At 38.7% G+C, this 15,249-nt stretch overlaps 1 protein-coding gene across 16 annotated transcripts in view; it reads left to right on the top strand.

The window, feature by feature from the left end:
* Positions 1 to 15,249, top strand: part of SYNE1 (spectrin repeat containing nuclear envelope protein 1) — a 470,028-nt gene that overhangs the window by 372,555 nt on the left and 82,224 nt on the right. For all 16 annotated transcript variants that reach the window (XM_042987332.1, XM_042987340.1, XM_042987338.1 and 13 more), the window contains 9 exons: positions 856 to 1,011; positions 3,942 to 4,112; positions 5,733 to 5,866; positions 6,268 to 6,472; positions 8,752 to 8,934; positions 9,481 to 9,627; positions 11,584 to 11,738; positions 12,160 to 12,307; positions 14,730 to 14,824. In XM_042987332.1, coding sequence (XP_042843266.1) covers positions 856 to 1,011; positions 3,942 to 4,112; positions 5,733 to 5,866; positions 6,268 to 6,472; positions 8,752 to 8,934; positions 9,481 to 9,627; positions 11,584 to 11,738; positions 12,160 to 12,307; positions 14,730 to 14,824 — 1,394 coding nt within the window. The remainder of the gene's footprint in view (positions 1 to 855; positions 1,012 to 3,941; positions 4,113 to 5,732; positions 5,867 to 6,267; positions 6,473 to 8,751; positions 8,935 to 9,480; positions 9,628 to 11,583; positions 11,739 to 12,159; positions 12,308 to 14,729; positions 14,825 to 15,249) is intronic.

Here is a 15,249-nt window from a genome sequence, read left to right as displayed (position 1 = left end):
AAAATGATCTCTTCAGGCTACTAATTGCATGAATTTCTAATTACTACATCAAGAAAAAAATAGCTTTATGATAATTAAGGAGAGAAAAATAAATAAATTGGTACTGACTCATGGCTGATTACCAAATAGTTGACTATAATAATACTATCCTATGTGAGCCAAGTTTTTAACAGCTTTAAAAGACATTCCATATATTCATTATATATATTTCATACATATTATTTTAGAATTTTCTTCACTTTAACCTCCATGGCTACATACCTACGTATCTAGTTCTTTTTTTTTTTCAATGTTTATTAATTTTTGAGAGACAGAGACAGAGTGCAAGTGGGTGAGTGTCAAAGAGAAAGGGAGACACAGAATTCGAAGCAGGCTCCAGGCTCTGAGCTGTCAGCACAGAGCCCGTCGCGGGGCTGGAACTCATAACCGTGAGATCATGACCTGAGCCAAAGTCGGAGGCTTAACTGACTGGGCCCAGGATTCCATTCTACTGCATGTCAGCCTAGGACTGTGTAACTTTTCCAACACCAGGATATATGATTTTAAGAACATAAATCATGTTATTATTTTTCACATATATTTCTTTCCTTCTGACTCCTTAAAAAAACTTACCTGGTGCTATGCCTTTATCTAGTAGGTAATCAAATTTTGCTTTTTAAAAGTTATGCTAATTTATCTTGGAATAAAAGGACTATTTTAAAAATTTAATGTAGGAACAAGTAATGCTGTGTGAAAATGACAAATTTTTTGTATCAATAAAAAATTGCGAGGATATGAGACTGTAATGGCTCAATTTCAGTGGACTGCAGAGTTCCGTAATAGAACAATTTAAAGTGACTGTTTTTAATCTCTCAGGATCTAGAAGATTTGATTAGAGCAAAAGAAAAAGAAGTAGAGAAAATGGAGCAGAATGGACTTGCTTTGATTCAGAACAAGAAAGAAGAAGTCTCTGGTGTTGTCATGAGCACGCTGCGGGAGCTCAAGCAAACCTGGGCAAATTTGGACCACATGGTAATAACTGCTTGCAGAGACCTGACGTTAAGACCACGTTTGCCACCTCATGTCCACATGTGTCATGGGTTTTGGTTCTCCTGAAGTAGCTGAGTAGTTACAGAATATCAACCTTATCTCTTTGTACTAAGTCTACTTTATCAATCTCCCTTAAAAAAAAAAAAAGTCTAGCTTTGGATATTTCCTATAACAGACATTATCATGAACATTACTCTCTTAATAGTCTCATCCATTCCCATGTCCATAGATACCACCTAGGTACAGACAGTTCTCAAATGTGTCTCCCCACCCTGGATTTCTTTCCTAAACTCTAGACAGAGAGAGAGAGAGAGAGAGATACAACTTATAGACACCTCCTCTTACAGGACCAGTAGACATCTCAAACTTCCATGCCGAAGCCAACTCCCAACTCTTGCCCCACAAACCTATGCTTTCTGCCATCTCAGTGATTGATGGCTCTGCCCGGTTGCTTAGACAGAAGACTGTGTGGTCATTCTTCACTCTTCTCTTTCTCTCATTCCCCATGTCTGGTCCCTCAGCAAGTTTGTCAGCCTTCTTTTCAGAAGAGATCTAGAATCCAGCCTCTCCCCCATCTCTGTAGCCCGCACCTCGGTCTAAGTCAACATCATTGCTGGCTTTGGTTATTTCCATGGCCTCCATGCCAGAGAGGTCCTATTAAATGGAAGCCAGATAACACTAGTCATCTGCTTAGAACCCCTCAATAGCTTCTTGCCTAGTTCAGAATGAGGCCAAAACTTGGCCCCATGACCTGGGCTCCCATAGTCCCTTTGACCTGGCCTCTGCTGCTGTCCCACAGGTTCCTATTGCTTTTGATCTCTCCTTACTCTTGAACTCCAGTGGCCCGTTCCACACCCAGGGACTCTGCATTGACTGTTCCCTCCATCTGGAACACCCTCTCCCAGTATCCTCATGGGCTACTCCCTCTCCTCAAATTTCTTGTTCAAGTTCATCATCTCAGTGAGGGCTTTCCTGTCTACTTTGTTTTAAATGACAGCTTCCACATCCCTATCTCACCCTCCCTGACTCTCTTCTCTGCTTTGCTTTTATCTATATTATTTGTCAATTTCTAACTGAGGATACAGCCCACTTGTTTAAATTTCTCTCACTAAAATGTAAGCTCTATGAAGACATTTGATAAATACATGCCGAATGGAGTGCTGAATCCTCCAATAATAAAGACATGTAACAACAGATACTGCTCTGCACACACCTGTGTGAGTAGTCACCATCCATACTTTGCAGAGATGCGGGCTAAGGCACAAGCAGGTTAGGTGACTGGGACCCTTGGAGCACAGCAAACAGCTCCTTACAGTCTATGTACTTGTCCAGGTGCAGCCTTCGAGTCTGTCCTTACCTTGTCTTTAACCCAGTTTTAAATCTATTTTATTTTATTTTATTTTATTTTATTTTATTTTATTTTATTTTATGCATTTTTATAAACAATTACAAATCTGGGAAATAATTTACTCTATCAATTAAGTGATTCTTTCACAGAAACATCTTTTCATGAAAAACCAACAAAAATGATACAAAAACTAAACAGACTGTTTAAAAATTCTGATTAATCTCCTGGCTTTGTTTTCATGTCCACCCCTGACTTTCTGGGTGAAGTCCGCCCCCTCTCCGGTCCGTACCTCTGGGCTTTATACCATTTGTGAGGCAGCACTTTTGTAACCCTTTGGCCTATTCGATAGTTTGGTTGGTTTCAGCATTTTTCTTTTATGCTAAGAACAAAATCGGAGAAAGCAGGGACAAATTAATTTATATGATCTCTTTTCTTAATTATGGCCATACTTACTCCTTATTCAAAACATTACATTTAGAGGATTAAGGGTGACATCCAGGAAGTCCAAAGTAGATATCTTTATAAATGATACAGATCAAACTAAGAACTTACATTTTCTATTGCAGATAAGTCTAGGGAAAGAATGTTCTTAGATGTTTTGTCTTAAGATAGGAATTTGAGGGTTTGTGTGCATGTGTGTGTGTGTGTGAGAGAGAGAGAGAGAGAGAGAAGAGAGCATGCATACGTGTGATGGAAGGAAGGAGGGAAGGAGGGAGGGAGGAAGGGAGGGAGGGAAGGAAGGAAGGAAGGAAGGAAGGAAGGAAGGAAGGAAAGAAGGAAGGAAGGAAGGAAGGAAGGAAGGGGATAAATAGATATTTTTTATTTCATTTCTTGGGACCAGACTGCGTAGATTCAAATCTAGAACTCTCATATTCTGATAGTATGATCTCAGGTGATTTTCATAACCTGAGGTGTCTCAGGTTTTTTATCTATAAGATGGAGATAATAATTACAGCCACCTCATAAGGTTATTATAAGGATTGAATGAGTTCATACATTTAAAACACTCATTTAATATATTTCCTAAACTGTGGTATTAAATATATTGACCTTTTATCACTTTTATATTATATAGATATATAGAATGTATATTATGTGTATTACATACAAAGGTCCTATATTACCTTTTTAAGCATTTAAATTTAGACTGAGTAGTCAAAAGTATGAAAGACATAAATTTCAATATTGCTACATATTTTCAAATCTTTTTTTTCTAGTTTACTTATAATGCCTGAAACCCTGATGAAGTTCTTAGATACTAATGTTGCTTCCATCAATTCAATATCTATTCTATCATTTTTTTTGTTGTTGTTTATTTATTTTTGAGAGACAGAGACATACAGAGCACAAGCTAGGAGGGGCAGAGAGAGAGGGAGACACCGAATCCAAAGCAGGCTCCAGGCTCCGAGCTGTCAGCACAGAGTCCGATGTGGGGCTCGAACTCGCAGACTGTGAGATCGTGACCTGAGCTGAAGTCAGACCCTTAACCGACTGAGCCACCCAGGCGCCCCTCCATCATTTTGAATATTATGCAATTATAAGAAGTTTCTGTCTCTTTCAATAGGTTGGGCAGTTCAAGATACTGTTGAAGTCCGTGTTTGACCAATGGAACAATCACAAGGAGGCCTTTGATGAGATAAACAGTTACCTCATGGAGGCCAGATATTCTCTTTCCCGCTTCCGCCTGCTGACTGGTTCTTTAGAAGCTGTACAAGTTCAGGTAGACAATCTTCAGGTAAGGAATGAATTTAACCCATCTTTAATATTCTCTTTAGTTTGATAAAATCAAAAAAAGCAAATGTGAACATCATCCTGGGATATTGCTATATATTGTTTACATTTAATTATTTTTAAATATTTAAAATTATCTTAACCCGCTTTATTTTCAACTTAATTAAACTTGCCTGTGGATAACACATTTCTGGATTAGTTGGTATATAACCGTATGATTTAAAAAATTCTATTACATAAATACCCATGTGAATATATTTTATAGAATGATTTTACCTTCAAGCCAGCCTCCCTGACCCATTGTCGCTGCCTTGTGTCTTCCCTTTCTCTCTTTATCCTGCTTCTCCCAACATACTCTAAGGGATTAAAAAGAAAACAAAGAGAAAGATAGCAAAGTGGTAAATTTGTAAACTATTAAGTTGTTTTCCTTTCGTTCAGCATAGTGTCAGTGGTCTGTCTGATGTGTACACGTAAGCCTCTTTTTCTAGCACTTACTGCTTGGTTTCCTGTGTGCCTGTCATCACTGTACTCATATAGAATGACATCGCTGCTGTTTGACCCTACAGAGCACTCTCTCTTACCTCAGGCCACTGCCTTCAAATCAGCTATCACTCTTACTCCCCTGTGCACTGGGCATTGACCGGGGGCACTCTCACCTGTGGCCACTCTTTCTCCCTGGCTAACTCCTGCAGACTACGGGATGGGCAGGACAGGCCCTCCGGGGAGGAGATGCCAGCAGGAGCCCAGCATGTACCCTCCTTACATTAGTTCGTTTCCCTGCTTGGCAATGAAAGTTCATATGCTGCTGACCTCATACGCCGACTCTCTGAAGGGAATCCTTTTTCTTGTGGATGGGATAAGAGGGAGGGAGGATAAAACATACATATATAATTTCGGTAAACCTTAAATAGTTGTTGCAGATACTGAGAATCATTAAAACGTGCTTTGAGAATAGTAAGTTTGAAAACATATTTTCTAGCTTTGTGGCAATTAGAAGTACTTTTTAGTGTAGCCTACTGCACCTAGAGAGTTTTACTAAGAACTGAGTCTGTCACCTCAGTAATATTTCCAGGGGAACGTCTTCCTTCAAGATGCTTCACTGGTCCTTGGTAGAAGACTGTGCCAAGTCTATAATCTGCCTAGTAAATATTCCTCGCAAGGAAGAACACCCAGATATAGAACTTATAAATGGTACCCAGAAACATCATGACTTCTTAAGGTCTAATTATTGGGAGTTTCTGGTAGAACACCTGTAGGTATGTAATACAAGGGAGACGTGGGTTTTGACTTTGAACAGCAAAGAGAACCAGTGTGACAGATGGCATGGCTTCCTACCAGTTGACGGACAGGGACACTCATGCGAGCTTTTCCAGCAGAATTCCAGATGCCACTGTAAGAAGGTTTAGTTGCTAGGAATCCCTTCTTACACCCGTAAGAGCAAAATCATTAAAAGAAGAAATGATTATCTAATGAAAACTTATAAAGCATTGGAACAAAGTCATGGTTTATGTATGTTTATGTACACATTTATGAAAACAGCTCTAAATTACTTTTAAACTCGATTATTAGAATTTGCATCCTGTCACGTCATCTGTGGCACTTTTTTTTTCCCCCCCTTGGGAAGAATCTTCAAGATGATCTGGAAAAACAGGAAAAGAACTTACAGAATTTTGGTTCCATCACCAACCAACTGTTAAAAGAATGTCACCCACCTGTGACAGAAACTCTTACCACCACATTAAAAGATGTCAATATGAGGTATGGAACATGCTAATTTTACACTGTTATGCATTATTTTACATTACAGCCTTATTATAAATAATGATACAGCTAAAACTTGCTGGCATTTTGAAATTGAGCTTTAAAGACTCTATTCATGTTTTGATTTTCACAAATGAATTTAAGGTAAGAAAATGCAGTGAAGAGGCTTCGAAAGAAATGAGAGCTGCTATATATCCCAAGATTGACCTCATTCCTACTATCTACCCCTGAAATATGAGTGAGCCATATTACATGATAAAATTATGTCAGATTGAGACGAGACATCCCTGCATTATTTCCATATTCACGTGAAGCAGGGTCATGAAAAATAATATAGTAAATAACGGCATTTGTTGAGAGGTGTTAATCTGCCCATGAGTGTTGGCTGTTGTTTCCAGATGGAATAACTTGCTGGAAGAGATTGCTAAGCAGCTGTGCTCCAGCAAGGCACTCCTTCAACTTTGGCAAAGATACAAGGACTACTCCAAACAGTGTGCTTCTACGGTTCAGCAGCAGGAGGATGGAGCCAGTGAGCTCCTGAAGGCAGCCACTAACAAGGACATTGCCGATGACGAAGCCACGACGTGGATTCAGGATTGCAACGTATGTTTAGGAACGCTGGCGCTTTCCCACCACGCGGGTCTTAGACATCTCGAGTTTAGCAGGGCTCGGGCTGATTGTGGGTAAGCTTTTGGTACGTCTCAGTATGTGGGACAGCTATCCAAAAATTGTTTGTAAGTATCAGCGAGGCTCCTAGGTTTTCAGAACACAGTTGCACGTGTATCAGATTTAAGAGGCCCCTCCCACTGTTTCGTGTTTAGAGAGGAGTTGTTTTCCCATTTTTTCCTAATGGCATCCCATCCATGTGAAGATTTGGGCTGTTTTTACAGATTTGATCAATTTGAGAAATGACCACATGGGGAATAATGTTGTATCTTTTAAAAATCTGTGAAAAGTATTATCTATATCTTATTAACATTATAAGCATTAACATCATTATTTCTTCTCAGAATTTAATAGTAGAAAGAAGTCTTTCTCTCCTGACTTACTGGAATACTTCTTTTTAATAAAGTATTTCTCTTTTTTACTGAAGTTGCCAATAACCTACTTTAGGTTTTCAGGAACAGTTCTCTTGTTTCACTCATTCCATGCTTCTTACTCTTCGTCCTTATTTGTCTTTATTTTAATGAACTTGTTTCAAAAACCTTCTTGTAAACTTTCCCAAATCAATGTATTAGAATTAGGCAAGTTGTAAAAAGCACATAAATAAAATTTCAACCTATCCTAATACCTTCACATAAATACTGAATAAATTACCTTAGAGCCAAAGTTTAATATTTACAGTAAAGGTAATGTAATGCTTTTCTCCCTGACTTCCACATTTTATCTTTATAAGATTCGTGATTTTTTAAAAAAGTTTTTTAATGTTTATTTTTGAGAGAGAGAGAGAGACAGAGAGCACAAGCAGGGGAGGGGCAGAGAGAGAGAGAAGGAGATACAGAATCTGAAGCAGGCTCCAGGCTCTGAGCTGTCAGCACAGAGCCCGACGCGGGGCTCGAACTCACAAGCCTTCGAGCCATGAGATCATGACCTGAGCCGAAGCCAGCTGCTTAACAGACTGAGCCATTCAGGTGCCCCAAGATATGTCATTTTAAAGTTTCAGTCCTCCTGAGTTGATATACACATACCTGTTTTAGAGGGCAATGCTCCAAACTATTTCTCTGAATTTGTTAAAAATCTATGTCAAAGTCAGAGGTGCCCCCCCGCTCTTTTCTTCCCTCCCTTTCACAAGAGTCCGTGTATAGGCATAGCAAGCTTTGCTCTTTCCACTGTGTCTGGTGGGTCAAAAACCAGTCATTTGTCATCTCTTAGTGGTAGAAGGAAACTAGAAACAGGGAATTTCCATCGGCTTAAATTTTGAGCATATGAGTGTCCCACAAAGAAATGGAGGCAAGAGAAACTATGGCAAAGAATGAAGATACAGTCTTCTTTTTATACTGCTTGACTCTGCTCACCAGAGCCATTGCTGGGGTTCTATGCCCCACTAAAACAGGAGGGCCCATTGTAACCACTATAATGCGACCACGCATACAGAAGATGCTGTTGACAAACTCATCCCTTGTGTGTATAATATTAATTAGAAAAAGGCAAAATGTAGCACTGTGGGTTTTTTTAACTTTCTTTTTTTAATTTTTTTTAACATGAAATTTATTGTCAAATTGGTTTCCACACAACACAAACTCATCCCTTGTGTGTATAATATTAAGTAGAAAAAGGCAAAATGTAGCACTGTGTTTTTTTTAACTTTATTTTTTTATTATTTTTTTAACATGAAATTTATTGTCAAATTGGTTTCCACACAACACAAACTCATCCCTTGTGTGTATAATATTAAGTAGAAAAAGGCAAAATGTAGCACTGTGTTTTTTTTAACTTTATTTTTTTATTATTTTTTTAATGTGAAATTTATTGTCAAATTGGTTTCCACACAACACCCAGTGTAGCACTGTGTTGTTGATTTGATATCAACTACAGGAAAAGATAGGAAAAACTGCCCAAATGTTTCATTATTGGCTCTACTTGTAGTCGTGTTTCTTCTTGTTTATGTATGTTTCTCTGCAGTTCCCCTGATGTCCTACAATGAACCTATGTGATTTTTATTATAAGAATAGCACATTTATCTCTAAAAATGTTAGCACCCATCTGGTTTTAAACATCAGATTTAATGCTTGATCATTTTTCTGCAGATGAAGGTGATTTAGTGTAATAAATCGACAAAGTAAGAACTGAGTGCCTCTAGACGTGTGGACCTTTGCTGATTATCAGTTTAAGGAGTACCCTTAGCATGTTGTTGCATAATGGCATATTTTCATCGTCTATAGGATCTCCTCAAAGGCCTGGGGACAGTGAAGGATTCCCTTTTTGTTCTCCGTGAGCTGGGAGAGCAGCTCAAGCAACAAGTGGATGCTTCAGCAGCATCAACCATTCAATCCGATCAGCTGTCCTTGAGTCAACGCTTATGTGCCCTAGAACAGGCTCTCTGCAAGCAGCAGACCATGTTACAGGTGTGTTATAAATCGGGCGTTCTATAACATCTGAGCCTCAACACAGGAAAAGAAAATTTTTCCATCGTTGAGACCTTGCCTCTTTCAAGAGCAAAGAATTAAAAAGTAGACAAACTTGGAAGTTCCAGTGGGGACAAGGGAAGGTGGGCATCTTGCACTGTCCTTTCCAGTGTAATTTTGCCCCTGAACCAATGCCTCCTTCTAGAGCACTGAGTAAAATGTGTTCAACTAAAAAACACTAAGTGGCTTTAATATTGACATTCATGTTTATATAGCAAGTTTTTGCCAAGAATCAGAATATATTTCTGTTTGGAAGTATATTTTACAAATAACTTTAGTTCATTCATAAATGGTACATAGGAATAATTCTGTTTTCAAAAAATTACGTTAATAAAGAGAAGAAAGTTTAAATCATATAGCCTTGTTTCTTTAGGAAAGGCATCTTGAGGGTGGCACTTTGACACAACGATATGAAAAGTAATTTCAATGCCCACTTACCCTTTAACTAGATTTCTAAATATCAATTTTCTTTTGTGGGAAAAAAAGGCTGGAGTTCTTGACTATGAAACCTTTACCAAGAGTTTAGAAGCTTTGGAGGCCTGGATAGTAGAAGCGGAAGAAATATTGCAAGGGCAGGACCCTGGCCACTCTTCTGACCTCTCGACCATCCAGCAAAGGATGGAAGAACTTAAGGTAAGTGCTTTCAAATCCTAGCCCCAGATCTTCTATCTTTTGTCCCCAAAATCTTAAGGAATACTCACAACTCCTAAGATAGGCCTACTTTTTATTTTGAGCTTCCAAAGAAACCCTTGCCAGCTCTGTTTTCCTGGAGTGAGCACGCACTGATTTCACAGACTGCGGTGGGAGCCTGGCCAGGAGCAGCCCCAGGACCCCAACTCAGTGCTGCTTCTCACCTCTTCCCATGCCCAGTGGGCAACCTCCTCCTTCATAGCCCATGGAACCTCCATCCCCGTCTCTACCTTCCTCTCCTACACAAGCCCCCTGTCTCTCGGATCCTGGCAACAGCCTCCGTGACTCTCCTTGCAGCCACTCCTCCCCCTCCAGCCCACAGCGGCCAGAATGATCTTCTTCTAAAAGGTTTTACCTAATTATGAACTATTTTAAACAGTCAGTAAATAAAATAATACCATAGACATGCCAAGTTCATTGTCTTTTTCCTCTGCTTAAAACCCTCCGCGGGTCCCCACTGCTCTCCCAGGGTAAAGACCGGTGTGGATTATCAGGCCCAGGGTACCTGGCTTGCACCTTCTTTAGGGCCTCATCCATCTCAGCATCCATCACAGTGCTTCTGTGGAAACACACTATGTTCCCCTTTCTGGAATTCCTTTTTTTGCCCCACCAACTCCCTTCCCACCAAAAGGAATTAACTTTCGGTCATTTTGTTCAATGTCACTCTCTTAAGAAAGTTTTTCTTTTGTTCATGGTCAGGGTCCCCAGGGACACACTTCCAAAGTACACTATTTTTTTTTCTTAAATTTTTTTTCATACCAGTTAATTATGTTCATGTGATCAGGTGACTACTGTTGTGGAATAGTATTGTGACTCTATTATTGAAAGAGTATCTTACAGTCTGTAAGCCCCATGAGAAGGACCATGGCATGTGAGTTTTGTTCATGTGATATCTGTCCATGGAAATTCTGCCATTTGGTTGTTAAGCTTTTGGCTTCAACACTTGGGAAGATTTATTCTGTCTGCAGGGTAATGAGCCTATTTCAGAGCATGAAAAGAGAAAACACACAGCCAAAGGTGTCCTGACATTTCCTTCCTCCTGTAGCTGGTTTCCTAGATGGGGTTATAGATGCCCACACAAAAAACAGAAAAGACAGCCTTGTCCTATGTTTGAGATCTGAAAGCCTAGATGGCATTGTCAGCTGAGTCTCACCAACTTTGGGATTGGGGCCAAGGACCTAAAACTGAAGCTGTGAAATAATGTGTGGTGGCTTCCAAACTTGAATGGGATCGTGTTCCATCTAGCAAGAGGTCCACAGCTCCTGTTACCCAGACCTGCCACCTGCTAGCTGGGGGGCCTTGCGCAATTTACTTACAGATTCTCAGCATCTTGTCTCCCATCCTGAAATCGGAATAGTAGTGGTACTTACCTTATGGTATTGTTTTGCAAATGAGTTATTACCTGTAAAGCTCTTATAATAATACTTCGTTTATAATAAGTGCTTAAGGAGTGGTAGCTATTACTATTATAGTTGTTGCTATTAAAAATGTTATTATTGGTGTTAGATAATAATGGAGCAGAATAGCACAGATACACGGAATATACAGGGTAAGAAATAAGCCTTTTCAGTCATCAGCATAATTTCCATCCTTCATAAGTTACCAAGAATTACTTATGAGTAAAAATAGACCAAGTAAATAATACACATAAACTACCTACATGTTCAGTGAAACCAAGTAAGTAGCTGTAAAAGCAATTGCAGCAGAAGCACTGGAAACTGATTAGGAGATGTAGCTCTTTTTTATCTGCAGCTCTGGAGATTACAAGTAAGTGGCCTAGAAACGCATAGGAGCCCAAAGACTGGCTTCTTCCAGAAATCTGAGGTCCACTGTGCAGCGTGAAAGAACTCTGCCTTTTCTTACCATAGTGCTAAACTGGCTTTTAAATCTTGCTTTCAGGGACAGATGTTAAAATTCAGCAGCATGGCCCCAGATTTAGACCGTCTAAATGAGCTTGGATATAGGCTACCCCTGAATGATAAAGAAATCAAAAGGATGCAAAATCTGAACCGGCACTGGTCTCTGATCTCCTCTCAGACAACAGAGAGATTCAGGTAGAGTAACCAAGAGATGTTTTGGCCACTCTGATAGATCAGTAGAAATGAGTGCATGGCTTGTGTACATTTATAAGTTCCGAGTCTTTCCAATGATACTTACAAAATTTGAACCGGAAGTGGCAGATTCAGTGAAATGGTTGCCCGTGCCTAAGGTACTAAAAATTGTTGGAACAAAAAAATTTTAAAAAGAAAACTCATATAAGAATTATTAAAGATACATACATAATTTTATCATTCTTAAAACTTACCACTTTAAACTTTTATTCTTTTCTTTTTTTTTAATTTTACTACCTGAGGTGAAAACTTTGTGGTGGTCAATTTAGAAGTAGAGGCAGAGGATATTCATTTAATCTAGTTTTATATGCTATCAATATAAGAACAAAAACATAATCATATTCTTTTTCCTTTGGTCTGTCAGTAAGTTGCAGTCGTTTTTGCTACAACATCAGACTTTCTTGGAAAAATGTGAAACATGGATGGAATTCCTGGTTCAAACGGAACAAAAGTTAGCAGTAGAGATTTCTGGCAATTATCAGCATCTTTTGGAGCAGCAGAGAGCACATGAGGTAGGTTATGCCAGTGGGTTTTCGGGTAATAACAATGCCATGTGGAGGAGTTCAAACACTGTATCTTGTGTTGATAGCTCTTAAGCTTGGAGTTTTCCCATCTTAATTGCAAAAGTGTGGTCCAGTACTTTGCTTCCATAGTTGGCTTTAAAAATGTGTCAGGCGTCAATATCCTGTGATGTATACTGCCAGAATTGTGGTAAAAGTCTCCTTATGGGGGGTGAGGGGTGGGGAGAGGGATCAGGGGTGTCTGTGGAAGGAATGCAGAAAGACAATTTTTGAATTGAGTTACATACTACATTAATATTGCCAAGGCTAGTTGATTAAGAAATTATGCCTTGATCACGAGTCTTTGATAAATGAAAATTGTGTGTTCTGTAAAAAGCATTTCCGTACCAGATATCTCCAAGTGTACCTCTTGGTCAAGACTCATTATAATTATTTCTTAAGAAACACTGAAGAGAGAACTGTGTGCGAAAAGAAAATTAATTAATTTGCTATTAGTCTCGGTTTCCTGGTATAACTAAATTGTCCCATGTACTTATGAAATATACGCAAATGGAGAGAGAGATAGGATTTACTTAAGGGCAGAGAAAAGCTTAATGCAGAGCTTAAAAGAGAGTGAAACTAGGGGCATCTGGGTGGCTCAGTCAGTTGAGCACTGGACTCTTGATTTCACCTCAGGTCATGATCTCACAATCGTGAGATCAAGCCCTGCATTGAGCTCCACATTCAGTGTGGAACCTGCTTAAGATTCTCTCTCTCTCTCTCTCTCTCTCTCTCTCTCTCTCTCTCTCTCTCCCTCTGCCTATCTCCCCAGTTTGTGTGCTCTTGCTCTCTCTCTCTCTCTCTCTCACAAAAAAAAAGAATAAAACTAATTTTAAAGCATTTTCCTTAAATTTTAAAAATAGAGAATTTAAAAATGTAGAGGGTATTTTTAAGTCCATTTTTATCAAGGTGACTTAGAATGGAATAAAAGAAAATGAATCAAAACTAAAGTCAGCTATCACTTTATATCCACTACGATGACTATGATGAAAAAGACAGCATGTGTTGATGAGGGTGTATAGAAATTGGAATCCTCATGCTACTGGTGGGGATGTAAAATGGTGAAGCTGCTTTGGAAAACAGTTGGACAGTTCCTGAAAATATTAAACAGAGTTACCATATGACTCAATAATTCTACTCTTAACTTTATACCCAAGAGAAATGAAAATATGTGTCCAGAAAAACTTGTGCAAGAATATCGTCCATATCAGTGTTATTTATAGTAACCCACAAGTGGGAACAACTTAAATATCCATCAGCTGATGAATGAATAAGTAAAATGTATGGAATACTATTCAGCAATCAAAAGGAATGTGGCGATGATACATACTTCACATGGTCAACATTGAAAACATTATGCTAAGTGGAAAGAAGCCAGTCACAAAAGACAGGCAGGATGCTATTTACATGAAATATCCAGAGTAGGCAAATGCATAGACACAGAAAATGTTAGTGATTACCTAGTGCTCATGGACTGGGAAGAAATGGGGAGTGATTGCTGAGTGTGGAGTTCTTTTCAGGGTAATGGTCTAAAGAAAATGGTCTAAAATTGATTGTCGTGGTGTGTGCCCAACTCTGGGAACATAATTAAAGTCCTGAAATTATGGACTCTAAGTAGGTGAATTGTTAAGGCATGTGAATTATTATCTCAATAAAACTGTGATAAGAGACAAAACTATCTCTTAAAAACTGTGGAAATAACTTGACAAACTTTCTGTTGAATTTTTTTAGTGAAAAAATTTTATTAACCAAATTAAGTTAAAAAAACAGTGACTTAAAAAATGTGAGGTTTTAAAATCTTTTCAACTTTCTAAAAGATCTTAAGCTATTCCCTATCTGAAAAAAAAAACACAGAATACTAATTATGTGTTGACACTTAATGTTATTAGGTGATTTTGAAAGAAGTGAAACATAATTCTACCTTTAGTCACTTAGTTTTACTAAACAAAAATGAAACTTTAAGTATATCTTAATTGGTTGTTTAAAAATATATTATTTCGGGGTGCCTGGGTGGCTCAGTCGGTTGAGTGTCCAACTTGGGCTCAGGTCACGATCTCGCAGCTTGTGAGTTCAAGCCCCGCGTCAGGCTCTGTGCTGACAGCTCAGAGCCTGGAGCCTGCTTCAGATTCTGTGTCTCCCTCTCTCTCTTTGCCTGTACCCCACTTGCACTCTGTCTCTCTCTCAAAAATAAATAAACACTAAAAAATTTTTTTTAATGCATTATTTCTATACTGCAGGATTTTACACATATCCTGATTCAACTGGAAACATTTTTCAAAGCTTTGCTAAAACCAGAATTTTTGGAAAGTTACCAGAAAACTGGTCACTGAAATTGGGAACTCTAAAGTATGTTTTTCTATTTTTCAAATAATAGTTGTTTCAAGCAGAGATGTTCAGTCGTCAGCAGATTTTGCACTCGATCATTATTGATGGGCAGCGTCTTCTAGAACAAGGTCAAGTTGATGACAGGTAGGATCCTTGATATATTATTATGAAGAAAGTTTCCAGTGAATTAGTTATTTTCTTTTTAATGAGCAGATTAGAGGGCATGTTCTAATCTTCCTAAGGCAATTGTGCAGCAACGGAGCCTCAGTAATTGAAGGAGAGGCTTGTCTGAATCTCGGAAATGAGTGAGTATTGAGTCTTCTTTAAGAACTGCTATTATATTATATAAAGGACAGAGAGTAATTGGAAATCACCTAGCCAACCTTCTCCAGGCCTCTGCAGGAGACTGGAATTAATGAATAGATCAGAACAAATTGTATCGATGATGTATCAATGGTTTATAAACAGATGCTTCTAATATTCTCATACAGCTACAGAAATTGTATCCTCAAGGGAGCATAGAGATCACTAGATCATCTCTCTTACTTATAGATGAAAACTTGAGGTCC

The sequence above is a fragment of the Panthera tigris genome, chromosome B2, assembly GCF_018350195.1.
Source record: "Panthera tigris isolate Pti1 chromosome B2, P.tigris_Pti1_mat1.1, whole genome shotgun sequence".
In the NCBI taxonomy this organism is placed as follows: Eukaryota; Metazoa; Chordata; class Mammalia; order Carnivora; family Felidae; genus Panthera; species Panthera tigris.
The sequence above is the reverse complement of the archived record's forward strand: the minus strand, read 5'-3'. Positions and strand labels throughout refer to the sequence as shown.